This window comes from Lolium perenne, chromosome 2, assembly GCF_019359855.2.
Source record: "Lolium perenne isolate Kyuss_39 chromosome 2, Kyuss_2.0, whole genome shotgun sequence".
Classification (NCBI taxonomy): Eukaryota; Viridiplantae; Streptophyta; class Magnoliopsida; order Poales; family Poaceae; genus Lolium; species Lolium perenne.
In genome coordinates, this window is record NC_067245.2 from 294,250,652 (window position 1) to 294,278,646 (window position 27,995).

Genomic DNA, 27,995 nt, shown 5'->3' on the forward strand with positions numbered 1-27,995 from the left:
GAACTAGCAAACCCTCTATAATAGAACCGCATCATGGTTAAAATTGACAAATTAACAACAAGCTGGTCAAGCAACATGATTATCATTACCAGCCGGGGACTTGATCATCAATACCATATAAATCTATACTATGTTCAGTGCAAACTGTTGTTCACTACAGTCTTTGCCGCTTGTTCCATTTTGGGGTTGGTCATGCATGTGATTTTTAGTATTCTTTCCTTTTCATAATTAACATAGCTTTGTTTATATAATAAAATATATTTAGATACACTTTTATCTAGATAAAGCCGTGTCAGTTAATTTGAAATGTAGGTAGTAGTACATTGTTTCTAGCACCTGGGAAATGAGCCTAGCTATACAGTACATGTGTTCTTACCATATGAGAAATGGTCTCTGTACAAGAGTGGCTAGTGCATCCAGCTTCAAATTCATTCATGACGTACCACCAGCACCAGACCTACCCCTGGCAGTTGATAAAGTGTTACACTTGCTTTGCATTCATGCTGTCATGGGCCACAGTGAATTAATTGGCATGCATATCAATGCATACGAAGAACAGGGAAACATGTTGCAGTATTGCAATCTCAGATACTACAACAGTACTGTATAGTTGAGTACATTATCTGGTAAGCGGGGTAGGGCACCTTATCTTAAGCTTCTGAATGATAATTAATTAACTAGACATATATCTCCAAAATATCATTTGACAAGAAGTTCATAGTCACTTCTTATAGGGAGTGGAGGTTTAAAGCTCAGGCTACGCATGATTCTTTTTTAACCATCAAAAATAATATTTTCAAGTTCCAAAAAATTTCAACCAAAATTCTAGATATAGAAAATTACGCGCTCTATCAACTTGAAAAACTCTTAACGCGATATACCCTGTATTTTAGGCTGCACAAAAATGGCGGCATCAAAAGTAGTGAACAATGCAAATATTTAATCCTTCGAATTTTGTCAGATTTTATCATTTTTTTGTTGAGAAACACAGTATAAACGCAGACGCTCACATACACGCGCATACACTCATCCCTATGAAGGCACACACGTGCACCCTACCCCTATGAGCATCACCGGAAGACTGGCGGATTGAATCTTGAAATTGACGAAGTCACCATATGCGTCTCACTGTCGACGGGAATGTCGCCTCCCACTGAATGAATGTTCCGCCTTTATGAGACACACAGATGTCAAACCTGAGGTTTGATCTCTGGTGGGCTAGGGGTACAACCACCCACCTAACCACGTAACCTCGGGTTTGTTCTCTAATTTTATCATTTCTGTTAAGCCCATCAAATAAGTCATTCCGGGTTGACATATTGTGTGTTGATAGGGTACATCAATATCTACATTTAGAAATTTCTTCCATGTTTTCTTTGAAACTTTGCGTGTTTTCCAATTTTAGAAAAAACCAAGCTCCATGTAGCTCGAGCTCTAAAGTGGTTTTTTCGCTTCTTGTGATAATAGTATATATCCATATGATCCCAGTGGCAATTTCTTTGCTCCGTGAGCGTTTTCACCAGTCTAGTTGGTGCATAATTAAAACTCAATATAAACACTGCATAATTAATTGAATCGGTTGGATTAATGGATGCAACTAGAGAACTGACAAGACAGACGGATCACCGACAGGACAACCTGATGAATCGACCAAAGGCTTGAATTCCAAGTTAGGTTGTCTTTCTGCCCAAAGAAAGGTGCCACCATGATTTTCTATCTCTCTGGTTGCAGGATCCGCTACCAATAGCAGCCTAGCTTTTACAGCCTTCTCTCTCTAGATCCTTTTTGCTCTCTCTCTCTAGATTCTTTTTCTGTCACTACCTACATGTATATATGATGCAGCATTTTTCTTGGGCGTGCACCTCACTCAAGAGATGGGTAGCAAGCAGACCAAATCCAAAATGCATGATGTGAAAATGTGAACCGTTTATATATATCATCAACCAACGGTTTGGTGATGCGTCGCTCGATGGGAGAAGATGACCATGCATCGCATCACATCGACGTCTAGAAAAGGTGTATTTTTTATTTTGGTTTTCTGTCGAGTGGACGGTAGGAGTAGATGCAACCGCATGCACCAACCGGCCGGGCTGTAGTGCGAGTGCGGTGCAGAAATGAATGGTAAGATGATCAGGCACCTGACACGGACCGCACGGTGGTCAGGCTGGAAAACAAAAGGTTAAATTGGCATGATAAGTTGCCCTGCAGGCACGCAAGCATTGGCACATGAAGTCCTCCACCTTTGGAATCCCTTCGAGAAATTCAGAGGAAATGGTAGTAACTAACTATGTTTTTTTCTTCTTAGTTTCAAAGTGGTGCGTCAAAGGATTTCTATTTCAAAACAACACATCTCCAAATGAACAAGAAGTGAGATATTGGCGAAATCCTACTCAACGCCTTAACGTCAGAGAAGAACAGTAGACAAGAATTGGTAAAACTGGCAGCTACATGACGAGAAGCCCAAAAAATAAAATTTAGAAAACATGAAGCTTACTAACTTTGACTCTGGTGAATCTATTGATTGATTTGGTATTAGAAATTTGTGCTGCTTTACGCCTTATTCATTAGAACAGAGGGAGGAGAAAGTATTGAACACTAACTTTTTCGAGAATACACCCTGGAAGGTGTACTAATCATATAGAAGAAAAGGCAAGAAATCCTGAGCCACAGGTATTAATGCCAACAAGGGGTGGTAGCTCCCCTCAAAAACAAAAGCCTAATGTACACCCCTCCACGAAAAAGGAAAAGGCTCAGGAAATCCAAAGGACTCTGAGCGGAAAAGCCTAGCTACACACCATCTCTGGTACTTCTCCGTAATCCTATGCCTAATGGTCGCCGCCGCCAGGGTGGCGCCATTGAACACCACATCATTCCAATGCCTCCAGATACACCAGAAAACACTAACTAGCTCGACACAAATTAAAGAATCAATCACAACAGCACAAATTTGAGGGAATCCTATTCCATTGTGTGCAACGAACCTGAAGAAACGATTCCAATAAGTTTTCAACCATAGTTGGTGTTGGTTTCTTTTAGTAATGGACTGAGAAACACCAAATGCGTCGGCCTTATCAACGATAGTAGGTGTTGGATTCTTTTCGCTGCTACGGCCAGTGGCTGCTTTAGCACTGCATTCATCATCATCATATTATGTTCACAGGTCTCAAGTCGCTGTCATGCAAGCTAATTAGCTAAACCTGTAGCTGCAACGGAACCTGACATCCGAACTAGAAACACTCAATTAAGCTGATGGTTTTTGGAAAGGAATGAATGGATGTGTAGTCGATGGACATTAAGCCTTTAACCAAAACAAGCTGAATTTGCTTAGATAGGTAGACCAATATGCAAAATATTGCTAGACTTTCCAATTTTAACTTTACCAAAGTTTTTATCATTTTGACACCTTGCACGCCCGCATGAATTTTGAGGAGAGCCGGGAACTGGCTTTCCTGGATATCTCTGCAACTGCCAGGTGGTCACCAGTACATTTTCTTGCGTCAAAGTTGTGAACTGGGGACAATCATGCACATTATAAGTTTCTCATATCAAGGAAAATATTTCCTCACCGAACAAAACTCAAAAAAAGTCATGTCATCAGTGTACTAAAAAGTCAGGAAAATATTTTCTACCAACAAAGAAAATAATAAGAAACTCGCAACGCAATATGGACAGCTCAATTACAGCAAAGCACGCAAGTAACAAAGAAATGCCTAGTTGATGGCAAAATCTCACGAGTTAAGAGGCACCACACAGACAATGTACTGCAAGTCTATAACATATCCAAGCGAAGAATATGCTTGCTCCCTAAAAAAAAGTTTCTTAGTGATGTTCATTAGCACATTACTATTCTGTTCAAAGGTGCATCTCATCATGAGATAGCATGGATATCGGGGATCATATAGTGTTAGGCTCAGATTCTCTAGTCTATTATAGGAGCTGCAGCTTGAGTGGGCAACTAGCAATCATGCACTATTTTTTAGCCTGCATACCCCCATTTGGAAGCCTTGTCAGCATTGTTTGCACTATCTGTTAACTTATAAGCAGATAAGGCACACTTGAGTACCTGTACAGATGATAAAAGTGCCAGTAGACGGTTCTGTATTATCACAAGATCATCTCCCAATTAAAGATTGACAAGTGATGAAGATCGGATAAGATTTAATTTGCATTGAGAAACTTTGACCTCTAGCCTCAGTCACAGTGCAAGGTAGTGTGTGTGTGTGTGTCTGTGTGGACCTCTCAACTTCTTTTGATGTCTGATTACTGGTCCTGGAATAGTTCAGAGGACCACAGGCACAGATTAGACCATTGATCTGTACTTCCATGGCATCCAATGCATCGCCATCCCAACAACTGTTGCAAGCAAGTTCAATTATTACCCAACCACAGTGTACATGGCAAAACAAAATACAAGGTGCAACTGCCAGCCACACTGATGTACTTCAAGAATCAATGAAGAGAGTGGTACATCACAACAACATTTGACACTCCATCAAAAGAGAGATTCGATCAGGGACAGTAAAACAGAAGCTAAATTCAGGCAGAACTTAGTCCAGTTCAGATCAAATGTCTTACATGCAGACAGAGTGAACCCCAGCCACGAAAATAAAAGGGGGTGCCACAATGCTGCCGGCATCGCTATCTGCTAACCACACGATGAACGGAGTTATTGGTCAGCTTACTACCCAAAAGGTCTATCAAGTCTAGCATATGATGATATGGATCGATCCACTACTAGCCACAACAAGGTACAATCTTTCTTACAACATGCATCCTTGTCAAGGTACCTAACGGTGACGAGCACTAAGATAAGAAGCCTAGCTATGACCCAAACTAAGGATTTTTTTATTATTTGCATTTCAGCAGTTGTCGCATATACTCGGTGGAGTTCATTGGGGAGGGAACCAACCACTGCTGTAGAGATTATCTGATTGCCTAGGCATTGGCAGCCTGACACGGTCTACTTGCGCATGGTTCTTCCCATCATAAGTGGAAGAGGAACAATTCGACGCTGCCCCTTTGTTCAAGTTCTGTGGTGGAAGCAAGTAGTTTGCGACGGCTAGATTGTTGTCAAGAACAGGGATCTCACCTGTAAGAGTCTTGAATGCAAACTCAAGGCATGGATCCCCTCTGGTCAAGTCCGGTGGTGGAATGAAGTAGTTTGCATCAGCTAGATTGTTGTCAGGAACAGGGATATCACCTGTAAGAGTCTTGAATGCAAACTCAAGGCATGGATCTGACAAGATACCTCGCAGCAGCGACGATAAGGAGGAACCAGGCATATCATCAGCTGTTTCAAAGAGCCCAGTCTGTTGTGGTGGAACATGTAACTCAGAAGGCGCATTTTGGTATCTAACATCTGTTATAGAGCATGCAACAGATGTTCCTGGTATCTGTTCATGAGCTGAAGGACACTTATCTCCAGGATGTTCAGAAGCACTTGCGATATGTGCTCCATCTTTCTTCCAAGGAAGTAAAGAGGGTATAGCCTTTGATTTAGGATTTTTGACCAGCTTTGTTGGTTTTAACTGAACGGCAATATCTGTTTGTGTGCTGACAGGCGAATCTCTGAGCACATTACTGGTTTCCTGGTTGTGTTTCAATTCCTGGTTGACTTTAAGTGCAGTTAAACGAGGCGACGCTCGAAGAGGTGTAGAAACCTGTTTCGCAGGTTTAGTTCGTTGTTTCTTTCCCTTGGATTTTGGCCCCACATTTGCATTTTCTCTCCCAGTTGATTCATGCTTCAGAGACTGATTGTTCACGCTTGCCTTCTGAAGCTCTAACTCGGTTAGCCTCCCTAGGGAGACACCCTCGTGTTCTGATAATGGCATGTTTCCAGCATTCTCTCTACTCTTTGGATTCGACTCATGAGCACTATCCATTTGTATGTTATCTGAAGTTCCTTCTGCCTGTATATTTCAAAATAGAGGTTAAGATGGTGCACTAATAACTAAATAGAAAAGACAAACATAGGTAACAAACAAAGATCCTTGGAATTCACTCATCTGCAGTATAGCAGAAATCTGAGGGCATCGGCAGTTCATTGACAACTACAATGCTGATGCTTAAGGTCAGCATAGGAAAATTTAACCATCCCCAACTTCGTATCAAAATTTCTTCAGCATTTTAATATTTTCGTGCCCCTTCTCTCTTATATTTTAAAATACCATAATTTCAATGGGTGTGTTGCATTGTAGCAAATTGTCGCAATTTCTTAGGTGCATCAGGAAACCATCCATTTACTGGTGTACTTCAGCAAACGAAATACTTTTGCATTATCTTAGAACTAATTTTATACTACCTGAAATACTTTTTATGTCACATTGTTATTACTTCACCAATGAATAATTAGCTGACACAAGATATTTGAGCAGGGTGGGTGGCGCTAGGAACATTTAGACATGGGTCAAATAAGAAATGTCACATTATAAAGAACATACATGATGAAATCGGTTCTCTGGAATCTGCAAGTCTTCAACTTTTCTCTTGTTTGGTGTCTCAGCAGAATTGCTGGCATCTTGAGACTCGAGATGACGGTAAACATCTTTCAGAGAGCGGAATTCATAACTATTGGTAGGATCAATGTAGAACTGTATAGATCAAATGATTAGATCAGTGACAAATACAAAATAGAGATTAAATAGAAAATGAACAAAAGGATGCCAATGTCATATAAATTGTCCATACCATCTTGTGGCTAAGTAAGAGCCCAAACAGTATTGTAAGAAAACAAATCAAGAGTAAAGAAGAAGTTACTTTCAGTTAATTTCTATTTACCTAGAACTCATTCCCTAAGAACTCATCAAGGCATGTTATCATGAATTCATTCAGTTAATTAAACAGGCATGTTAATGTGAATTCTTTCAGTAAAAAGGCACGTAACTTATTGTACACTATCTATATAATGGTCAAAGTAACATCTTTCCATTTGTTGTTCATTTGCATACCATGACAAGTACAAGACTCGATGTTTTTTTTTGTCCAAAGTTGAATAAAGAATCCAAGTTTCGCTGCATTGCTCATATAGTACACAGCTGGGCAAATAACAAAGCCACTAAAACCCTGGATCACCGACGTATACCACTAAATTAAATTGGCCAGCGTATTCCTTTCCTAGTGAAAAAAGGAAAGGCAGCGTTCTAACCTCCACTAAAAGAACCGTACAAATCCTAATGCGAGTGGGGAGTTAGACAGTTGTTCTTTGTTCAATCTCGAAGAAATTTGGACATTAAAATAGTTACTACCAACTTGATGCATGAATATATTGCCCATTATCGGTTAAAAAAGGATCTCAATTGACCAAGGGAACTACAGTTTACCATGTCCCTCCTGGCTCTAGCTCCAGGTCGAACCTTTCTGGGCCTGTACTCTTTGGACCAACCATCAGGCAACCCATCTCCGGCAGGCTCATTCTTGCTACCAACCTAGCAGGTAGGTAAGAAATTGGAATTAAGCTAAGCTTGACAAACAGCACTGAATAGTTATACAAAACAAAACGAGAAGGGTGTAAAGTTCACATACCATGATTCCGTTTGGGTAGTGCAATCCAGAAGGTCCTCTTTGGCTAAAACATCCTAAATCATGCAAGGAATATGTTAAGCATCTAAATGAAACAGACAGACACATGGAGCTTATTGTGAAGAAAATGGCTTTGTTATACTAGCAAGTAAGTATCCGTGTACTTTACTGAAGGAGCAATACACACTGCCTGAAGCGGTCTGATGGCACAAGGCCATGGGAGCGCAGCACTTGCAGAACATGGGCTGAATTAGCTCAGATCTACTCCTGATACCTCAAATTCAGCTATTAATAGAAGTGTTAACCTAGCCCTTTCACAGACGGATCTAGCTACACAAAGTCCCAATCTAGCAGTTGAAAAAGTACCGTTAACCAAGAGGGCTAAATAGGAGGGCTAATATTTAGAAGGATGCTGATTGCAGTGGTGTGTGGAATGCACGTGCCCCCAGTCTTGTTGCTCATTGTTCCAGGGGAAAAAGTGTTGCTGCTTATGCTGTTTTTTTGCTGCTCATACTGTTGCTACTGATTGTTAACACTTTAATACTTGTGTTTAATAAATAATCTCTTTATTTAACCTAAAAATAAAAAATCACAGTGGATATATCTCACCAAAAACCCAGCTTACGAACTTGGTAGGGTGATTGGAGCTGAAAGATCTCTCCAACAAAAATCTCGGAGTACTAACTAGTATAATCAGCAAGAAAAAAGAAGGAAGCGAAGAACTGGGCAATACTCGTTCTTGTTTTTCGCATAGGAAAATCTGGCGTTTCCATGGATTCCTCAGCCAGGAGACCAACCGAGTTCAGAGGGACTGAGCCCTGGAACTAGTGTGCTCGATTCCGTGAACAAAGTCACATACATGCAGCTAGGGACTGCATGCACCAAGAGTATGTACTGCATGTATATCTTTCGCAGAGTTTCAGAAATCCAGATCCAGAACCTCGCACGGATAGATTATCACCAAACTTAGCAGCACGGGAGGCGAATCGCATGCGAACTCGAAGAACATTTTCTTGGCAGACAAAGCGGTAAGGCCCCACGAAGCAGTAACCCTCGAGGAAGAACACACTAGGTAAATTTGGTCGGGGAAGGGGGAAAAAGAAGTATTTCGCACCAACTAATCTGAGATATACTACTATAATCTGCACACAGGCCAGCAAAAAATGAAAATAAAAGGACTGCGCGCGCCAAGAAACGGTCAGGTGGAGCGGGAACTTACCCAGTCAGTTACTGCCCAGCCGCCGCTGCCATGGAGCTCGTCGCCGCCGAATGGGTGGGATTGGAAGAGGAGGAGACCTGCCCGGGAAGGAGGCGAGGACGAGGACGAGGACGAGGACGAGGAGGTGGCTGGCTCCGCTAGGGGACGAGCACGAGCACTAGTACTAGGGGCGCAGCCGCGCAGACGGAGGAGGGCAGCGAAAGCGGCAAGGCTCCCTTTCTTCTTTTTTCTTTTGCTCCGTCGTCCTCGTGATCCCGTCATGCGTCGACTGTGACAGTGTCGTCCGTCCAGGTAATTATGTTATGTCCTCCATGGGGCCACCAGTGGGCAGACGTTTCCCGTCGCTCCGCCTCCAGGCTCCCAGCCCTCCACAAACTGCACGTGCCATCTCAAAAAACAATTGCATCTGCATGCGACTCCAAGCTCACTCAAGAGAAAGAGCAATGGGGCAAATGCCTACACATCTGTGAGCTGAATTTAGACAAGAAAAGGTAGGCAACGACCGTGGTCGTTCAAGTGCATGTTTTGCACAATCATGGGCTACTCCGTTTAGACTTCTTTTGATGTGATAGATTTCGGAGAAGTTGTTCTGAGGTCTTTTTGTAGTCTGCAATTTGCTGCCTAAGTTCCGAGGGCAAATAATTATTTGTAACTGGTGAAGCTGAAGCTGCTCTTGCAACGTCCTCGGGTCGGGACGTACGGGTTCCCCGGCAACGACGAAATCACCCGCGTAGGCGCGTGTATACCTGTGCATTCTTCGGGCCGGGCCGGGCCTCGGGCTGGGCCTAACAAAGCCCGACGCAGAAAACCCAGGCCCAGGCTCGGCCTTGCCCGGCCATCAGGCCTAACTTTTAGGCCCAAGCCCGGGCCATCACTGCAAAAGCCCGTCGGGCCTCGGGCCGGGCCTCTTCCCTATTTCATGCATTTCTCAAGCCCAGGCCCGACCCATCATAGTCATCGGGCCTAAAATTTCGGCCCAGGCCCGCCCCACAAGCATGCTCGTGCTGGCCCAAGCCCGGAAATTTCGGGTCGGGCCGGGCTGCCCATGGCAAGGTTTGGGCGCGTGCCATGATGCCCCGCGCGGGGCCAATGACGCAGAGGCGGGGAGCTCCAGTGTCGCTGCCTGTGCTGCCTGTTCAGTCATGGTGTGCGGCCACGACGCCCGCGCGGGGCCAACGATGTAGAGTCGGGGAGCTACAGCGCCGCCAACCGCGTCACTTATGGAGCCATGGCGCGTGGGCACAACGGCCTGCGCGCGGCCAACGATGCAGAGGCGAGGAGCTCCATCCCATGTCATCTATGAAGCCATGGCGCTCATGACTGGCATGTGCCCGAGGCGCTCTCTCCCACAACAATTCGAGGGCATGGTCACGGGCGGAGCTACATAGTCGTTCAATGGTGCATGTGCACCAGGGATGAAGGAATTTTTCAATTAGTTGGGTGCAAAAATGGCAGTGTGCACCAGGTTAGCTCAATATAAGTGCACCACGGATGGAAAATTCACACAAAAATCAAGCTCAACGTGATTTTTTTCTATTTTTCTCCATTTGTGGAACTAGTCCAGCTCAATTTTTTTCTAGCTCTGCCCCTGGGCATGGTGCCAACCTGTTTGGATCTTCTCAACAAAAAGTTGTTCCCGGCGGTCAAGGCCAACCAAGACGCCTTGCAGACCTTCGTCAACGCAAAGGAGGTGGCGAGGGCGAATCCTGCGGACGCGGTGTCATGTTGAGGAGACGAAGGAGGGCCTCAACCTAAAGTAGGAGGTCACCGAGAGCCTCTCCATCCAGCACGGTCTCGTGTGACCACCACGTCCCCCCTACGACGACGACAGTCACATCTTCTAGGCTCCGCCGATGAGTGCCACAAAGCCTAGGCTGCCGTTTAGGGTTAGCTTCTTGGAATCTAGTTTTGGATTTCCTTGGCTATGCTTGCAATGAAAATGAGAAAAAAATAAGCAACCTTTTTTTTATCCGGTACTGTTTGATTTCGCGAACCCTAAACGCGTTTCTGCGGTTGTTATTTGGCTGTGCGGGGATCGATCAATATTACTGCCTGTGTATAATCATCACCAGGCAAAAACAACAGCACAGAGCTCTCGCGTCGCTGCACCAAAGTCAAAAGGCATCCCTCCTTTGCGCTTCCTTTTTCGTACTGCTACTGTGATGCATGCGTCCTTGTCTATTGAAGTCAGCGTGATTTCCGTCTGCCTCATCGCTCCGTAATTACTTCACTGGCGGCACCCTCCTGTGCTGCGCCATGCCGATCCAGGCCTAGGCGTCGTGCGTCTAGCTCCGGTGACTGTTGTCGTACGGGCGAGGAAGCCTAATTCGATGGCATGGGCAAGCCACTACTACTCTCAATTATTGGTCTCTCAATTCTCAACTGCATTGCTTCTTCAGATGGATAAGAAGGATCATCGTCATCACACGGATCACTAAATCAGGCCAGGACGAACAAGATGCTCTAATGATTTCTTTCCTAGACGAGACGGAACCACCGGAAAAGGGTCAATTGGATAAGACGGATGACAGCAAGGAATCCAATACTCCTCCGCAAAGGCTTGGCTAGCTAGCCGGATCATATATGACAGTGATAAGGTTTCCTGAAAAAATCGGCTATAAGCTCTGTATTTCTCTGCTTACCAGTAGTACCACGTCTTTTCCAGTGTCAGGCGTTCGAAGCCATGGATGGACGGCTCTGCCTCTCGGTGCTGCTACGTATGGGAAAAAACAAATCCTAAATTGCAGAATCTCAGAATCCATAAACACAGTCTTTGTCTTCTTCCAACCTGTGAATAATCGGCACGCTAGAGGCCAGACTGATGCTCATTCATCGACAAGTTCTGGTGCAACGTGTTGAGACGTATGGAGAAAAGTGACTAGGTAGTTCGACACGACAACTCTTGCCGGTAGTGCTTGTGCTACTCGGTGACTTACCGAAAATACCGATCTACATACTCGCCAAGACTTTTTTCTTAAAAAAACATTTATCTAGACTTTATCAAAATTTGTCAAATTTGGATAAATTATCATAATTTTTGTAAATATCGGTCGGTATTTTCTCATACCCGTAAGTACCAAGAAAATCAGTTACCGATGAGCTTTTGGAAATATCGGCCGAGAAAAAACTTTTGCTCCGAGCGCATGTACGGGGCAACGGAAGTAGAAAATGCATGGTTGCACTCGGCTTCACAACCCGCCATATCCAACCCATAGTTTAGGTCGAGATTGATGTTGTTATTAGTACATTATGAGGGGTTTTCAGGTTATCATTCATACATAGGTTTATATCGACATGATGTTTTTGCATCTGGGAGGTATTTGCTCCTGGTCATTGAAATAAATTTTGAATGTATTATAAAGTATAAAAACATTCTGAAAAAAAATCACACGTACATCCTGATGTTTTATATGTTTGCAAAGTTCTTTCACAAAAACTGATGTTTTTTGTGTCATGTCTAAAAAAGACAAGAAACCTTTTTACACAAGACAAAAAATGTCGGTTTTCCGTGAAACTTGGCAGTTTTCGCAAAGTCGTTTCACAAAAAACTTATATTTTTTTGTGTCATGTTTAAAAAGAAAAAAATTGGTGCTAAAAATAAGTTCTCCACGAGATAGTTCCTTGTCTTTTTTACACAGGATAGATAATGTCGGTTTTCCGTGAAACTTCACATGCATAGATTATCGAATATACGCAATTTTTTTCCCGCGCTTGAGATCAGAAGTGCATTTTCCGTGCTTGCTTTCCCGACATACTGAGTAGTGGGCCCTTAAACATAATGGCTATTGGCCAATAGCTTTCGTCATGAGAACCAACCTGAGGTTGGGTGGTTAGGAGGGTGGTTGTACCTACAGCTGGGCATGGGCAGCCCGGCCCGGACGGCCCGGCCCGAAAATCCCGGGCCGGGCCGGGTCGGGCTTGCATGTCGGGCCGGGTTCGGGCCTGATTTCTGAGCCTGAACGTCGGGCCGGGCCGGGCTTGGGCTTGCAGGAAACGCGACCTAAGCCTAGTTCGGGCCGGGCTTTGTCGGGCCGGGCCGGGTTCGGGCCCGATTTATAAGCCCGAAGGTCGGGCCGGGCCGGGTTCGGGCCTGGGAATTTAGGTTCGGGCTTTTTCGGGCTTGGCCCGAAACCCGGCCCGGCCCGAGAAATGCCCAGGTGTAGTTGTACCCCCAGCCCACCAGAGTTCAAACCCCAGGTTTAACATCTGTGTGTCTCATAACGGCGGAATATTCTTTCAGTGGGAGGCGACGTTCCCGTCGACAGCGAGGCGTCTGTGGTGATTTCGTCAATTTCAAGATCCAATCCGCCGGCTCGGTCTTCCGGAGGTGCTCATAGGGGTAGGGTGTGCGTGTGTGCGTTCATAGGGGTGAGTGTATGCGCGTGTATGTGAGCGCCTGTGTTTGTACTGTGTTTCTCAAAAAAAAAAAAGCTTTCGTCATGGCAACATTTACCAACTTCCATTTAACAACCAACACAAACTTAATTCAGATGACACCTAAAAGTAGAACTTTGTTCATGACAGTGACAATATAACTTAGTTCAAACAACACACAGGCAAATAATGACCGCCAACAATCACTTGTTGAGCATGGCGTGAGGGCTGGAACGAACGCAAATATTTTATGAAAGAATATCGAGTTTATCAAATATTTTATTAGAAGTAAATGTACAGACGCATAAACGAACGCAATGAGCGCATTCGTGGACAGTGCCGTCGGGTTGTCCACCTTGTGCAAAACGACCGCGTGTCACGTTAGACGATCGACTGTGTGTGAGATTCATTCATTTTTGACGCGTCGTCGATCTATCGAGAAGGCCGACCCCAGGTCACAAAAAAAAATAGAAGGCCGACCCAAACGCGCCCAGGCCCCTCCTTCCGCCTCGGCCGTAGAGCGCAGCCGCCGATTAGTCACCGGCGATGGCTTCGGCTCGCCCCCCGCTCCGCCGCCTCGCGGCCATGGTCTACGGCCGCGTCCGCGCGAACCAGCGCCTCCTCACCTCCTCCACCGCCGAGCGGGCGTCGCCGTCGCCTGCGGAACCGGAGGCCGTGCGCATGACGGAGGGCTGCGTCCGAGTAGGTATTCCGAACCTTCGGTTATTCTCTGTACTTGCTCCAGTATTCTGTGCGGGATGGCCCCGAAAGGAGATTTCTGCAGTTTCGGGAATCTGGAGGTTTTCCAGTTAACTGAGATTAATTTTAGGTTTGTTAGCCACGGTTCTGCATGTCTGTCTGTCTTACTGATTTCCATGTTAGTAATACCTTATAAGTATACTTCTGCCCTGGGAGGGGGATCTTTCTGGTGATCTGTCTAGTGATTATAGAGGCGGCATCAGGGTGATTCTTACATTTACTTATTATAATTGACCACACAACTCGATGGTAGAAACAAATGTTCAAACCAATAAATTAGATTGTCTCGAACTCTCATCTGATATTCTGTATTTCTTATGATGAATATTTCATTTTTCATGCAAGTACTATTGTATTGCTTCGGATTCAAATTTTAATCCTGTCGCATCTGGTTCATACTGCATTTTGCTTAAGATAACAAACACTTTTTTTAAAAAAAAGTTTAGGGACTATCCTTCTGTATTTCAATCATCTCCAAATGAATTTACCCTCTCTAGTTTTTACCAAGCCGGAGTAGAAATAACATGCTGTCAGTTCTACCTCATAAATCTTAGTTTCAGATTTTTAACATTAGGATATTGCAAAAGGGACCAGAATAAATATCAGGATAGAATTACCTTGAAATGACCTTTTTCTCATTTTTGTTATGCATTGGCCAATTTCTTACATTGCAGAGACTGAAAGAGTTGCATGCTAAAGAACCATCTGCTGAAGGGAAGATGCTGCGAGTAAGCGTTGAAGCTGGCGGATGTTCTGGATTTCAATATTCTTTTTCTCTGGATAACAAGAAAAATTCAGAAGACCGGTAAGCCAATTATTCTGGTTGGTTTAATTTTTCAAATATTTACACAATTGCGAATGAACTGTTTATCTGACCAGCGATTGGTGTAGCGGGCGGCTTCATACTCTATATATTTTTTATTATTCTTTCTGGTCTCACTATACTTGCAGGGTCTTTGAAAAAGATGGTGTTAAATTGGTTGTGGATGATATCTCATATGACTTCGTGAAAGGTGCCACTGTGGATTATGAGGAGGAACTTATACGCTCAGCTTTTGTGGTTAGTTTTCAAAGTTAGCTCTTTGTTTCTTGAATTGGAATGTTTTTACCAGGCAACTGGGGTAGCTCATATGTTGATACAACCAGTTTGCACTGAGATGATTAGTGCTGGCCTTGATCATTCACCGCACGTAGCAAGCAATTAGCAGCAGAATGAAATATAAAATATGAGTATTCGATGGACGCACTTAATTGGAGAAAAATAGATAGAAGATAGTTAGCGGAAAAGCACAGGGAGATTTTTTTTGACCCTCGCACAATTATGCAAGAAACAAAGGGTGCAGACTTTCTTCTCACCAAGGTTGCTCAACAAATCTCAACACTCAGATCAAAACCTGACATGGTTGTTTTGTGGGTTTAGTCACAAGTCACATTGTCTCCCTTACAATGGCACACGACCTGAGATATTTACAGCCAACTCAAACACAAGGAGAAAAGAACAGAACATGTACACGTAATTAACTTGGCTAGGACTCATTCCCTTATTAATAGACCGCATGCCTCATATTTCTGGCATGCAACTGGTACAAACTGAAAACAGTTTAAATAGAAACTGAACAAACTGGACTCTTGGTACGCAATGCTCACCTGAACCGATCCCAAGTTCCTTCACTGTAATCACCTTGGCTCATAATTTGATTCAGATGTGACTCTATTAGTCTATTAGGTAGCTTGCTAGTTGCAATGACACTTGAAACTGAACCAAACAAAAGATCTCCTTGATCCATGCACTTCCCAATGCGTCTGCATGCATGTAATGTTTTGTAGTATCGCTTTATGTTCGTAAAGTAGTAGTAAGCACTTCGATATGTATATTTTGGCCCAGCTTCATCATCAACCATGACAACAGAACAGTAGAGATGGGGTAGCCATATGATATTTTATGCTGAACATTAATTAATTCCTTTATAAAATTCTTTGAGCTAAAATTCTCCTACTGTCTCATTTAACTATCATCAACTATAAGCTCAGTGACATTATTTCTAGGCTCATGAGGCATATATCTTTTAAATAAAATAAATAATAAAAATAATGCCTGGTTGAACTTACCTGCCACATTAAGATGGATTGAGAGAATTGCATTGGTTTGATTTTTTGTTTCAAGTAAAGAGAACTTGAAGTTGTTAATTGTATTTCTGATTCTGATTCTTTCCTCGCACTAAAAACAATGGTTGCATGCCTATTTCTGTCCCAACTTGATTGTTTTTTCTCAAGCTAGACACTGGTGCTTTCAGTTCTGAATATCTTGTAGTTTGTTAAAATTTATATATGCCTTCATAATATGCAGGTTTCAACAAATCCAAGTGCAGTTGGGGGTTGCAGCTGCAAGAGTTCTTTCATGGTCAAATAGTTTCAATTTTATTAGCTTGAAGAGATAGGTAACTATCATAGCATTTTGTGGTGAACTATACCTCATTGATACACTTGTACAATTGGTATTATTGGCAGTTTCAAAAATACTCCTGTATGAGTTTTGGCATAGAAATATTATCACCAAATTCTGATTTATATGTATTTGCGTCTACCATGTGATGACAAGTTATGTACATTGAATAATTTGGCCTTTGGTACTTATATCATATGCTACTGTATCTTGTAATATTGATACGACAGATATATTTGAGAGATTGTGTGTATTATCTGAAATTCCGAATTATTCGAACTTTCTCTGCATGTAATAACAATGTCCCTTCTTTCATTGAAAATTTTAATATCTACCATGCCATTGTTTATCCAATGTTCTTTTCAGTTCAATGTTTTCTGGGAACTCAGACACTTGAGTGTTAACATTTTAAGTCCTGATGAGTCGTCACGATATTTTGGCTATTTGAATCCTTTGGTAGGAAATTGATTGTGCTACACATTCATCTTCAACAACTTCACATGTTTGGACTATACTGCACATTAGCATTGTATTGCATAATGTATGCTAGTAGTCATGTTGATGTGGATATAGAGGAGTACATTGCATATATTTTACAAATGGAAAGTTACACCTTCAGATCTTTCAGATCAACATGGCCACACTCCTGTTCCATTTCTATTGAGAATGAAACAGCAGAGTGTTACACCTTCAGATTGGCATCTTTCAAGACCATCTGTGTGTGGTTCATTTGAGACACAATCTTTGAATAATTGTTGATCTTCTGGCATCTCACAGAAAATTTATCGTAGTAAATAAGTAAAGACATTGCTGTCTTGTAACCTCTCTATGGGGATATACGATTTAGTGAATAATTAAATTTTAATTGACAAAGCTGTTAATAACACAACCATGTGCATCTCCAGTAAACTTTAAGCATAGGAAGTAGCTCCTTTTTTGTGGTGAATGGAGGGCTTGTAGGAAGAATCTATCCTTTGCTATGTACTTCATGAGACAAGTGCTCTATGAAAATCATAGGACCGAAGTTACATATTTGCTATAGGGTCACAGTCTCAACAAGCTTTAAGACTTATGAATGATAAAATGAGTATGTACTACTACATCTAGTGGTAAATGCAGGTCTTATAGCCTTGTTGTGAAAAATTCTCCTTTGTCATGTGCTTTTTGGGACAAATGCTCCATGAAAACCATAGGGTACTCTTTGCGGCAATGTTATCTTGGCAATAGGCCCACATCCAAATCTTCGAGTGTCGATGAGATGCACCTACAACATGAGAAGATGAATCTTGTAAATGTTTATTACGATGATACTGAAGGTATCAAACTAACACCTTCCGTATTTCATTCATTTGATTTTTTTTTTTGACAGTCTTGGGCTCTTGGTGATAACGTGTATTCGCTCTTTCCCAAAACTTCAGTCCTATCAGTATTTGTTTTGTCTTAGGCCAAACTTATCAACATCCACCATAACAAATCAATATCATGAAATATCTTTCTGAGTGTATTTAATTGATATGGATATCGATAGTTATTTCTGTAAACTTGGTCTTCAATTTTTTTGACTTAGGACAAAATAAATAGGACTTGCATTTCCGGAAGGAGGGAGTATGTTATAAGATGTTAAGCAACTGTGTAGAGTAAATAGATGGTACATTCATGGAAACAGCTCTGAGGCTCTATGCTGGTAGCTAAATGACCGGATGCCAATAATTAGAAAGCGTTGGAATGTGCTGGTTTTTATAAAACAACAATGTCAATTAGTAACAGAACCATTATAGGAGATATAGTAAAAGATGGATGGATCGGTTGAAAACATACTTCTGATTTATGTGTCCCCTCATCATGCACAAACGAAACGATCCAGCCATCATCTTCGTTTGCACCACTGACCTTTGGCACAAAAGTTGCTCCTGTGCAGAACTGGTTTCTGTCTAGGTGATGATACTCGACCTTTATTAGACCCTCTCTGCCTGTGTCCTATAAGATTTTCCAGATAGGAAATTAATTTCATTTGATGACAGTAATTTCAACTGATGGACCAAAGTGAAAAACTTGTTTAAAGATGATAATACCTTGGTGGTTACATCCTCTTTTTCATCAAGGAGAATTTTTGCGAAACCTCCGAATTTTGGTCGTACTGCAAGATTGACAATAGTATTAAACTATATTGTATTAAGTTTGTGTGTGATGAGATACTGAGAGATGACATCTGCTGTATTTAAATCTATAGCCATTCACATGATATGTTATTTGGCAGAACTATGTATATGACCATGAAGTCTTTATTCAAGAACAAAACAAATTCCATGTATTATCAAGTTGAATCATATACACCAGTTGCAGATGTGTTGTACGTATACGCCAAACATTACTTCGATCAGCAGTTCTATTGTTAAACATTTGCAATATAAGTTGACTTGATTTCGGGATGAACACAAGAATAAGTGGTCAATAAATATCATGCTTGTTGATACGGCATGAATTGAACCTAGCCAGTTGATCTGGGCCTTTATAATGCACATAAGGTGGCACGTGAAATCAGGAATTCGATTCTGTGGCCTCGGCAATGCTCCAAATACTCATTATCATTTTTGTATGCCCAGTGTGATGATTCATAAAGGTACTGGGTGGGGAAGTTAAAATGCTACTTTTGCATGCTTTCTAAGAACACTTTGTTTTTACTAGAGATGCACCTCATCTATATGTGGTGATACTTCGGAAAAGTCTTATGTGGCCAAAAACTTGCAGGGGTTATTGGACTCAAAGGTAGAGTACCTTCTTCAACTATTGTGGCTGTTCTATTTAGTTGCATTGTGGAAAAGAAATATTATTTATTTTCTACATTAATACTTCCTCCATTCCTTTCTATAGTGCCTATAGATTTTTGGCATTTGTTTCAGAATATAAGGTTGTAGCTTGGCTTTTTTCCAATTACCCCCTCCCCCGTTCAGCTCCCACACAACATGCGTGAGAAAAAATCCATATAAAATTGGAAACAATTAATTGAGATTCCTAATGCATGGCCCAACGATTCCTTAAAATTAGGCAGCAATGTTTTACTTTCCTCAATTGAACTTGGCTGCACATATATGGAGAATCAACAAGAGAGATTTGTGGGATTTGTTATGGTAAGTTAGGAAGATACGGATTTCCCAAATTTTGCGTTGATCTCAAATCATTCAGTTAGGGGGTCTTGTGTAAAAAATACTCTTGCGCTAATTTCCGTGCCAAAAAACTATAGGCACTACAGAATGGAAGAGAGGGAGTATATTTTAATAGGTTGCTCACCTGTTTCTCGTAAATGAGACCTTGTTTAGTAATGGAAGGGGTTTGGTAGAAACATCATGAAAAATTACTTTCAAAATCCGTGGCTCATCAATGTGATATCTTTATCTTGGGTAGTCAAGCAATAAAATTCCTTATTTTTCCGTACCTATTGGGCTCACATGACTCTCTAAACTTTTATGACTCTGTCAAGTATCTGTACAAGCAGCTGGGACAAGCGGCCAAGGTATGGATAATAACTGTTACTTTATAGACGATTTCTGTTGTTTTAATGGAAGTTGCATGTACTAAAGAATGTAACAATGTATGTTTAGCAATACCTATTCCAGGACCACCCGCAAAGCTTGCTGGAGAATCTGCCACTTGTGCATATGCATACTTGTGGCACAATCCAACATACTTGTTGTTAATAACAGGGAATTCTAGAGCAACCTCCATGCCAGTTAAGTATTTGCCTGTAACTTTCCTTGTTTTCAAGTTCAATCTCCACTCATACAAGCGAGAATATTCCTTGGTTGTTTCTTTCGTCATATCGATGAGCCTTGGGCCCATAATGATAGAAGGTGGCACATGAAATCCCCGTACAATGACCTAATAAATCATTAAATGAGAGAAAATTATAATATGGATTATGGAAGAGGAGCTGGTGAACAGTTAGATACACGTAGGCTGTTGCTTATAGATGTGCTGCAGCCTGTCACATGACAAATTCCAAAGGGGATAGATGCGTCTGATTGGTGGGCAAGGGTATTTTGGTTTCTGGCCGGCATGCAGGAGGGCATTGGGTTTAGAGGCAAGCCTCCCTCTTTCTTTATTGGGCATGCAGGAGGGTTTTGGTTGGACCGCTGGCTCAATGGAGTCTAGGTGATCGACCTTGCACCTAACCTGGTGGCCAAGGTGACGGCACACCGGAAGAAGTCTCGGACAGTCAAGGAAGGCCTCACCATGGCGTGGTTGCTGGATTGTGGCCCGGACATGGGAGAGGTGGCCCTGGATGAATTCTTTGGAGATGTGCTCGCCAATGTGCAGCTCACCCTGAGGCAGGAAGATGTGATGGTTTGGAGATGGCCGAGAGACAGGGTCTACTCGGCCAAATCAGCTTACGGGGCATTCTTCCTGGGGACGCCGATGGCACCAGGAGCGACCAAGTTTGGAGGTCGCGGGCGCCTTACAGCTGCAAGTTCTCCGTTGGCTAGCGTCGAGATAGGTGTTGGAAAGCTGACAGACTTCAGCGTCGTGGCTGCTTCGCTGGCTTGCCCGCTTTGCGATCAGGGGCCGGAAACTATCCAACACCTGTTTCTAGGTTGTGTGGTAGCGTGTGAGGTGTTGTCTTGGGCCCTCCGTCGATGGGCCAAGCTTTAGTGGATGCCTCTGCCCGACTCAAAGTTCATGTAGTGGTAGACGACCAAGACATATCCCACTAACCTACGCCGTGACCTGTGGATGGCCATCGTCCTAGTCTTCTGGTGCATCTGGTGCCACTGGAACGATGTGGTCTTCAGCGAAGCTACACCGGCAGCCGGAACAATGAGGTTGAAGATCAAGGAGGAGGCCGAGAGATGGCGGTTAGCTAGGTTGTTCCGTAGTGATGTTTTTTTGGCTTTCCGGAGCCGTTGCCCCTTTGGTTGCAGGTAGGAAATTAGGACCTGAGTGAGTTGTGAGCTGTCACCTCATGTTGACAGCGAAGTGGTCGCCCTCACGGGGTTGTACATGCCTCTTGGCATCTTCTATATGATAATACACCTTCCAAGTTGTATTCTCGTTTTACACTTGTCTTAGAAAAGAGCTGTACGAGAATACAGAATAGTACTGGATCCAACTTGGGGATTCAGTTTAGGTCGTCCTATTTAAAGAAGGTGATTCATCTGATACTGTACTGGCAACACGCCCTGCTGGCTACCTTTTTTAGTTCCAAGAGCTCCCCTAGTCACAGTGTGGCTCCAAGATCCCAAAGCTCTACCAATCTGATGTTGCCATCCCCTTGTGGGTTCGGGGTGTGATGCTAACAGTGGCAGCCCATTCATCATTAAGGGATTTGAGGAACATGTAAGCCTCATTCATTTAAATGAATTTTGTAGGATTCCAATCCTTAGAGCTTGTTGGATTCATAGGACTAGAATCCTTTGGGTTTTTTTTTCCTACGGTCACTGTACACTTGATTCCACTTTCCAAAGGAAGATTCCATTGAGTCCAACCTCTAGAAAATCATCCTTTGTGCCTATGCTAACTATGTTATCCCTCATGAAAATTCCTTTGTTTTTCTTGTGGTGCACAACTTCTGTTCCGTATTCATATATTTTCAGTTCCTGTAGGAAAAGAATGTGTCATGACATCCAATCCCTACATTATCCTGTTCCCGCATTTTGGGAATTCTGGGATCAAAGAGGCCTTAACTTCTTGACCATTGAACAATTTTTAGCAATTTGTACTTGTTGATCAAAACTGGTTTCCTTTTGGGTGAGAAATTGGTGGACTGCTGCCATTCTATACTACAGCAGACCAGTGTATACTTCAATACGCCAACATAAAGTGTATTGGCATTGTTTAGATTTATACCTCATCATCTTCCTCAAAGCAGTTGACAAGATGTATCGTGCAGAATGGCTGTACGTAAAACCATATTATCGAGCTTGCATCGCCATAATGGGGCATGACCCCTATTCTCGCGTAGCTGTCCTTTTCAAATTCAATCAGCCTGCATGAGGGGCATATAATGGTTAAATTGGACACTTCATTAGAATTCTGAAATGGAGACAAAGATTGTTGTTAGTACTTACGGAGCACCTCTCAGCATCCTTCCTTTGCTGAGTGTAAGTGGAGTATCTAAGATAATGTTGTACCTACACTTGATATTTGATTCCATCAATTTCGTTTCTTTGCATCACTGGATTGCTAGCATGCCGTTCTTCTAGAAACTGCATCTTGCTTTGTTAAATACTTAACTGTCTTGATGCATGCACATTTTTTTGCCTTAATTTAAATATATAATTTTAGATAATCATTCAATAAAAATAAATGTGTTCTATGTATACAAATTTAAATGAAGAATTTATATACTACTTGTTAGTGTGTACACATTGACCATTCATTATAATATATTCAAGATTTTTTCCGGAGAACACACATAAACGTGCACATATTTTCATTAATAAAATCAAGGTTTGTATACACAAGAATGACAGGAGTGACCATTTAACTCTAGGAGTGTGGGAGTCCACCCAAAGACCCACCCTTTGGCCCAAATTAATTGGAGCAAATCAGGAGTACACTTGTACTTGCCAATTAAGTTGGGCTGGAGGGAGTAATAGAATTGATATTACTATTAGGTTAGTTTGCCCTGGCAACTAACTTGAATGGAATGTTTTCATGTGGCTATTGTGTCCACTGAGGTTCACGCTATACTACTTTAGTACATTACTTTCTGCATTTTGTTTAGTATTGAATGAAAAAGATCGATAAAATATTAAACATGATACAATTTTCTGTCTGGCAAAAAAATTATATTAGTCGTCACAGTAGTGCAGCTTGTGTTATGGAAAAACTTACGTCGCAGTAACTCCTAGTTCATGACAATATGTGCATCTATCTAGCTCGATATCAACCTTCCGCTTTAGTTTCTTCCCATCGGCTGGAGATGACAGTATAGGATCAAGTCTTGAGCTGAGTTTCTTTAATCAGACATAACAGGAAAATGAATCTCTTAAATAGTAAAACCTGAGACAATTCCAACTGTTAGGAAAGGTCTGTCCAAGTTGAACCCGAAGATGACCAACTCTCCTGTTCCAGGGATGACCTGTTCATATAGTCAGCTTGCATAGCTTAATAAAACACGGGAAAAGACAAGCATATACTGAAAACATTTATTCCCAAATTCCTACAGAAAAAGCACTCTGGGTTCAATGAGGAGTCAAGGACCTCATGGAAAATTTGGAAGTTTAACATGAATGATTCTTGGACTTGTCTCAGTCTTTGCTGCATCCACTTGTATGTTATTTGTACATTGAAATCTAGCTTCTCAGTCTGTAAATGACAAGACGTACGTGTAGTACTGTGGATGACTTTTTCAATCTTTTTTTTTGTTGCAACAGTTATTTGCACAACACTTGTCAGGGACATGTATGTCGTAAGTTCGTAACAGGCATTTGTTCAACAGATCTTGTAACATGGGCAAAAGCTCCACAAATTCAAGGTGGGGGATCAGTTGTCTATATTTCATTCCCTCCTATATTATTGCAAGCATGTGAGCAACGTTCACTTGAGTTGCTTCTCATTTCCATTCCACTCGGTAATAGCATTGTTGGTGCTATGGCTCATTAAATGTGATCTATGTTTGCTTCTGTATTCCTTCTTCTGTTTATAGTGAAACACTATGTTTTGACTTATGCTAGTTCCTCTTTTCATCTTTTATTTTTGTTGGGGATTTCCTTTTTTTCTTCTGTAAGATGGTTGTACATTTTGCCATGTTCTGTTGAGACAGTTCGGATACATGAAAGATAGTTTTGTTCAGGCAACTTCTGAAGTTTCAAATTCGATCCCAAAGTGTCTTGCTCCCTCTGTTCACTAATGTAAGACCGTTTGAACATTTCAAAGTGGATTAGATACGGACCAAAATGAGTGAATCTACAAAAAAAGGTTTTATGTTGGTGAACGGAGTGAGTAGAAACTTTGCTGCAAATTGTACCATACGTGTTATGCTGGAACAACAGTTTTTTCCTTTATGACTGACCTGTATTTTCTTCCATGTAAACCATTTTGTGCTTTGCTTAACAATTTTTTATCTCACCATTACCAAATTTTGATCCTACTACTTAGTAACACTACTAGGAAAAGGGCTATAGCTGCACGGAAGGGTGCCGGCGCACCATCATTGACGCGCGCCGGTGGCAAAATACCGCCGGCGAGCCATGTTAGGCCGCGCCAGCGAAGAACCTATACTGCCGGCGCACAAGAAAATTTAGTGCACCGGGAATAAAATTCGAAGAGTTCTAGCCGGAAACAGAAAATATGGGCACCTTACCCCCGGCGCACCTCTATGGTGGTGCGCCGGTGGTAGAAATTTACCACCAGCGCACAACCATAGAGGTGCGCCGGGGGTAAGGTGTCTACATTTTTCTCTCCGCCCCCCCCCGGAATCGCCTTTTCAGTTTTCGAAAAAATAAAAGAAAATGATAGAAAATTCAAAAAATAAAATCCTTTGAACTGCCCATGTATTATGTAATCTAGCTTTCATGAAAATTTAAAAAAATGAATTTCGATATATTATGCAAAATGGCGCCATCCTTCGGTAAAACGGGTTTTCTGGTTGCATACGACCTCCGATGAAAAACTTTTTTATATCAAAATCGATCTACGCGAAATTTCCTATTCGAATTCAACGGCCAGCCGTTTGGAGAAAAAATGGATTCGTCAAATGGAAAACAGAAACAGGACTTTTTTCAGATTTAAGATTTGGGTGAAAAAAGAAAAAAATTACCCCCGGCGCACCACCCTACTTGGTGCGCCGGCAGTAACCTAGGCTATATATGCCAAACCAGCCCGGTGCACCTTCTCTCTCTTCCATTTCCCCCATCTTCTGTTTCACTTCTCCTCCTCCTCCTCCTCTCTTCCTCCCTCCGGCCACCTTCTCTTCTCCTCCATTTCCCCCCTCTTCTACCTTCTTACCCCTCTAATCCCTCCCTCCGGCGAGCACCTCCTTAAGCTACTCACCGGAGCACCTCCTCAAGATACCCCCCGCAGCACCTCCTCAAGCTATCTCACCGGAGCACCTCCTCAAGCTACTCACCGGCGAGCACCTCCTCAAGCATCTCGCCGGCGAGCCCCTCCTCAAGAATCACCTCCTCTCACCCCTGGTCCGGCCACCTCCTCTCACCCCGACGATCACCGACAACCACACCGGCAACCACTTCCTCTTTGCAAGCAGATGACCACGGTGGTGGCGGTACATCTCCAAGGCACGACCTAGAACTTGATCTACGACCTAGAACACGACCGACCTAGATCTAGATCTAGATCTAGATCTAGATTTGCTTTTTTTTGAATCCTGGAAAACATACCGCCGGCGCACTAGGCTGGTGCGCCGGTGATAAATCGAGTTACCGCCGGCGAACAAGATGGTGCGTCGGCAATAATCCTTTACTACCGGCCCGTTCGCACCGGCGGGCGCTGGTGCGCCGGCAGTAGTGCTTTTTGGTGCGCCGGCAATAAGCCTTTTCCTAGTAGTGTAATACCTCTTAGCGTATTACATCATGCACTTGTTATTTTAACAAGATTTTGACACTTGTGCAGGAACCAAACAGTATTATATTCAGTTCATTTTCAGGAAGTAAGCTAGAAGACAAACCTTTGGGTGGGCAGTGAATGGCATCTTCCATTCGCCCTCAACATTCCAACTACCTAGTGTGCCAAGACTATACAAATCAATCTCGTGGGGATTGTCATTTTCTGCGGCTGAGAAGACTCTCCCAGCATGCTCAAACACGCTGGTGTTGCTAATGTTCTTGAAAGCCTTTCCGTACATTAGCTGTGTATATATTAAGCATCCCATAACTATCAGAGCAGAAAAAAGACCTATTGACAGAAGTGAGCAAACTTATAATGTATGGAGTAATTACAATATTGAGGGCAGCGGCGATAAGCACCGCGGGAAGGTCACCGTCAGTGGAAGGGATAAAGCATGGTTTCTTCAGTTCTTTCTCAAGCCTATATGTATCGGACTGCACGTAGCGGTTGGTGTACGAGATTGTCCATGTGTTGTGGCTGCTCTTGGTGAAGTACAAGCCGTGGAGCATGCCTTCTCCTTCGACCCAAATGTCATGGGACTTGCCAAAGATGGACTTCGATGAATGGAGGGCTCCAAAGAGTGGGTTCGAACCTGCATTGGACAACCGGTGCAATATGTCGGATTCTGCTCCATGACCTTGATATTTCAATGAAGATGAAGGGAGAATAGAGGGTTTACCGTTTCTTATATAAACACCCTCTGGAAAATCAGCTGGGATCTCTCCTGCAATATCTAATATCTCCTGTATCTCGCCGATCTCTTTGACTGGAGCAAAATTACCCTGCATGGAGAAAGTCCAAACATGAGGTAGTTAAACACGGAGGTGCTGTCTTGGTTCTCCCATTACGAAAAGTATATTAAAAAAATGTCCAAAATTACATTTATACATGTACGTGTCTTTTACATGTCCAAATTGTTTTGAAGAAAAATTATTTGCAGTGTTGTAGGCAAAAAAGATTAAAAAATGTCTCATGAAAAGTCATTTTGTAGCACTGAAAATTGTTTTTTTACACAGGAAGTAAAAAAATATGATTTACCATAAAACTTTATATGTGCACGTAGAGTATGTTGATGTACACCCGAGAATTCTTTTGTCACTTTAAAATATGTTTTTCATGATACGAGCATCTAGTCCTCGTGACCCAAAGTGGATTTCCGGTTAAACAGCTCAACTTCTCTGTAAACTTACATGCCAAAAACCATAGTACTGGTGTTAGGTGGTGTGATCACTTTTATTTTGTGTTATTTACCTCGGTGGGACGTAAAGGCTGGTGACTGAGTGTGAAAGTGGACTCCACAAACGCACCCAGTAACCTCTTGGAGATACTGTTAACAGCCCCGGTTCTTAAAGCAAACTGTTGCTGAAGCTCCTTGAAATATGGCTGAAACGTACACAAGGCATGCAGTTTTGATCAGTATCGCCCACCTATCGGCGTCTTGGAGTGGAGTTGAGGGGCAGAAAAAGAATTACCTTTGCAGTCGACATGATCTTATGGGAGAGACGAGTAGGGCTGATGGAGATGGAAGAGGGCCGCCTTCTGCCGCTGCACATGCTTGGCCGAAGAGAACAGTGAAAGGTGGTCGCCATGCTTGGAGCTTGGATTTCTCTACGTACGTGTTATGCCTCTGCCATTTCTGGTTTTATATACGCCGCATCCCTACAGATTACAGAAAGTGAGAGGAAGAAAACGTCGACGATCTTTCAGAGCTGCATCTGTCTCATCTATTTTTTTCGAGAAAACACAAAAGCCTTTGCGTTTTATTCATTGAATCTGTCACATCTATGCTCTGCAAGCAACAGGGATACCCCGCTTGCTTCGCCGTGGTTGACTTGGTACCAATGCAAAACAGTACATAAAAGATGGTGCCGACTGCCGAGCCCCCCCTTTGGCAAAACGATATTTGGTTGTGACCTTGTTTCTGAGCTGAGGGTCTCTTTGACGTTGCAGCTATGCTCGCAGAGGAGTCGCCTTCACGTTGCAGTTCTATTCGACTATTCCTGGCACACATGCGACTTGCCTGTGAGATTTTTGCCGCCGTGCTCCTGGCCGACTTTTGCCATCGTTATCCGTTGCAACCCTTGTTCAGCTTGCCGCACATGAAGGCTAGCTGTTGAG

At 42.7% G+C, this 27,995-nt stretch overlaps 3 protein-coding genes across 3 annotated transcripts; 1 reads left to right on the forward strand and 2 right to left on the reverse strand.

Moving 5' to 3' along the window:
- Positions 1-4,514: 4,514 nt before the first annotated feature.
- Positions 4,515-8,880, reverse strand: LOC127336206 (uncharacterized). Its single transcript, XM_051363002.2, has 5 exons — positions 8,738-8,880; positions 7,522-7,574; positions 7,320-7,424; positions 6,441-6,590; positions 4,515-5,909 (listed from the first exon to the last, which is right to left on the reverse strand). The coding sequence occupies exons 2-5, from the start codon at positions 7,522-7,524 to the stop codon at positions 4,890-4,892; spliced, it is 1,278 nt and encodes a 425-aa protein (XP_051218962.1). The 5' UTR covers positions 7,525-7,574; positions 8,738-8,880; the 3' UTR covers positions 4,515-4,889.
- A 4,646-nt stretch (positions 8,881-13,526) lies between these two features.
- LOC127336204 (iron-sulfur assembly protein IscA-like 2, mitochondrial) lies at positions 13,527-16,576 on the forward strand. Its single transcript, XM_051363001.2, has 4 exons — positions 13,527-13,813; positions 14,545-14,675; positions 14,822-14,930; positions 16,218-16,576. The coding sequence occupies exons 1-4, from the start codon at positions 13,658-13,660 to the stop codon at positions 16,278-16,280; spliced, it is 459 nt and encodes a 152-aa protein (XP_051218961.1). The 5' UTR covers positions 13,527-13,657; the 3' UTR covers positions 16,281-16,576.
- Positions 16,577-17,265: 689 nt separating this feature from the next.
- LOC127336203 (carotenoid 9,10(9',10')-cleavage dioxygenase 1) lies at positions 17,266-27,488 on the reverse strand. The gene is made up of 13 exons (XM_051362999.2): positions 27,350-27,488; positions 27,129-27,260; positions 26,557-26,659; positions 26,210-26,469; positions 25,939-26,118; positions 23,313-23,391; positions 23,145-23,226; positions 22,376-22,438; positions 22,155-22,293; positions 19,919-20,189; positions 18,386-18,450; positions 18,132-18,290; positions 17,266-17,577 (listed from the first exon to the last, which is right to left on the reverse strand). Exons 1-13 carry the CDS (start codon positions 27,464-27,466, stop codon positions 17,467-17,469), a joined length of 1,761 nt encoding a protein of 586 aa, XP_051218959.1. The 5' UTR covers positions 27,467-27,488; the 3' UTR covers positions 17,266-17,466.
- Positions 27,489-27,995: the final 507 nt, after the last annotated feature.

Coding starts and splice junctions, on each gene's coding strand:
- LOC127336204 (XM_051363001.2), top strand. CDS start 13,658: ATGGCTTCGGCTCGCCCCCCGCTCCGCCGCCTCGCGGCCATGGTCTAC. Junction 13,814..14,544: donor TGACGGAGGGCTGCGTCCGA/GTAGGTATTCCG, acceptor CTTACATTGCAG/AGACTGAAAGAGTTGCATGC. Junction 14,931..16,217: donor TTATACGCTCAGCTTTTGTG/GTTAGTTTTCAA, acceptor CATAATATGCAG/GTTTCAACAAATCCAAGTGC.
- LOC127336203 (XM_051362999.2), bottom strand. CDS start 27,466: ATGGCGACCACCTTTCACTGTTCTCTTCGGCCAAGCATGTGCAGCGGC. Junction 26,660..27,128: donor AGCCTTTACGTCCCACCGAG/GTAAATAACACA, acceptor TTCTCCATGCAG/GGTAATTTTGCTCCAGTCAA. Junction 18,451..19,918: donor TGCGGGTGGTCCTGGAATAG/GTATTGCTAAAC, acceptor TCAATCTTGCAG/TACGACCAAAATTCGGAGGT.
- LOC127336206 (XM_051363002.2), bottom strand. Junction 6,591..7,319: donor CTAGAGCCAGGAGGGACATG/GTAAACTGTAGT, acceptor TGATCTATACAG/TTCTACATTGATCCTACCAA. Junction 5,910..6,440: donor CAGAGAACCGATTTCATCAT/GTATGTTCTTTA, acceptor TGAAATATACAG/GCAGAAGGAACTTCAGATAA.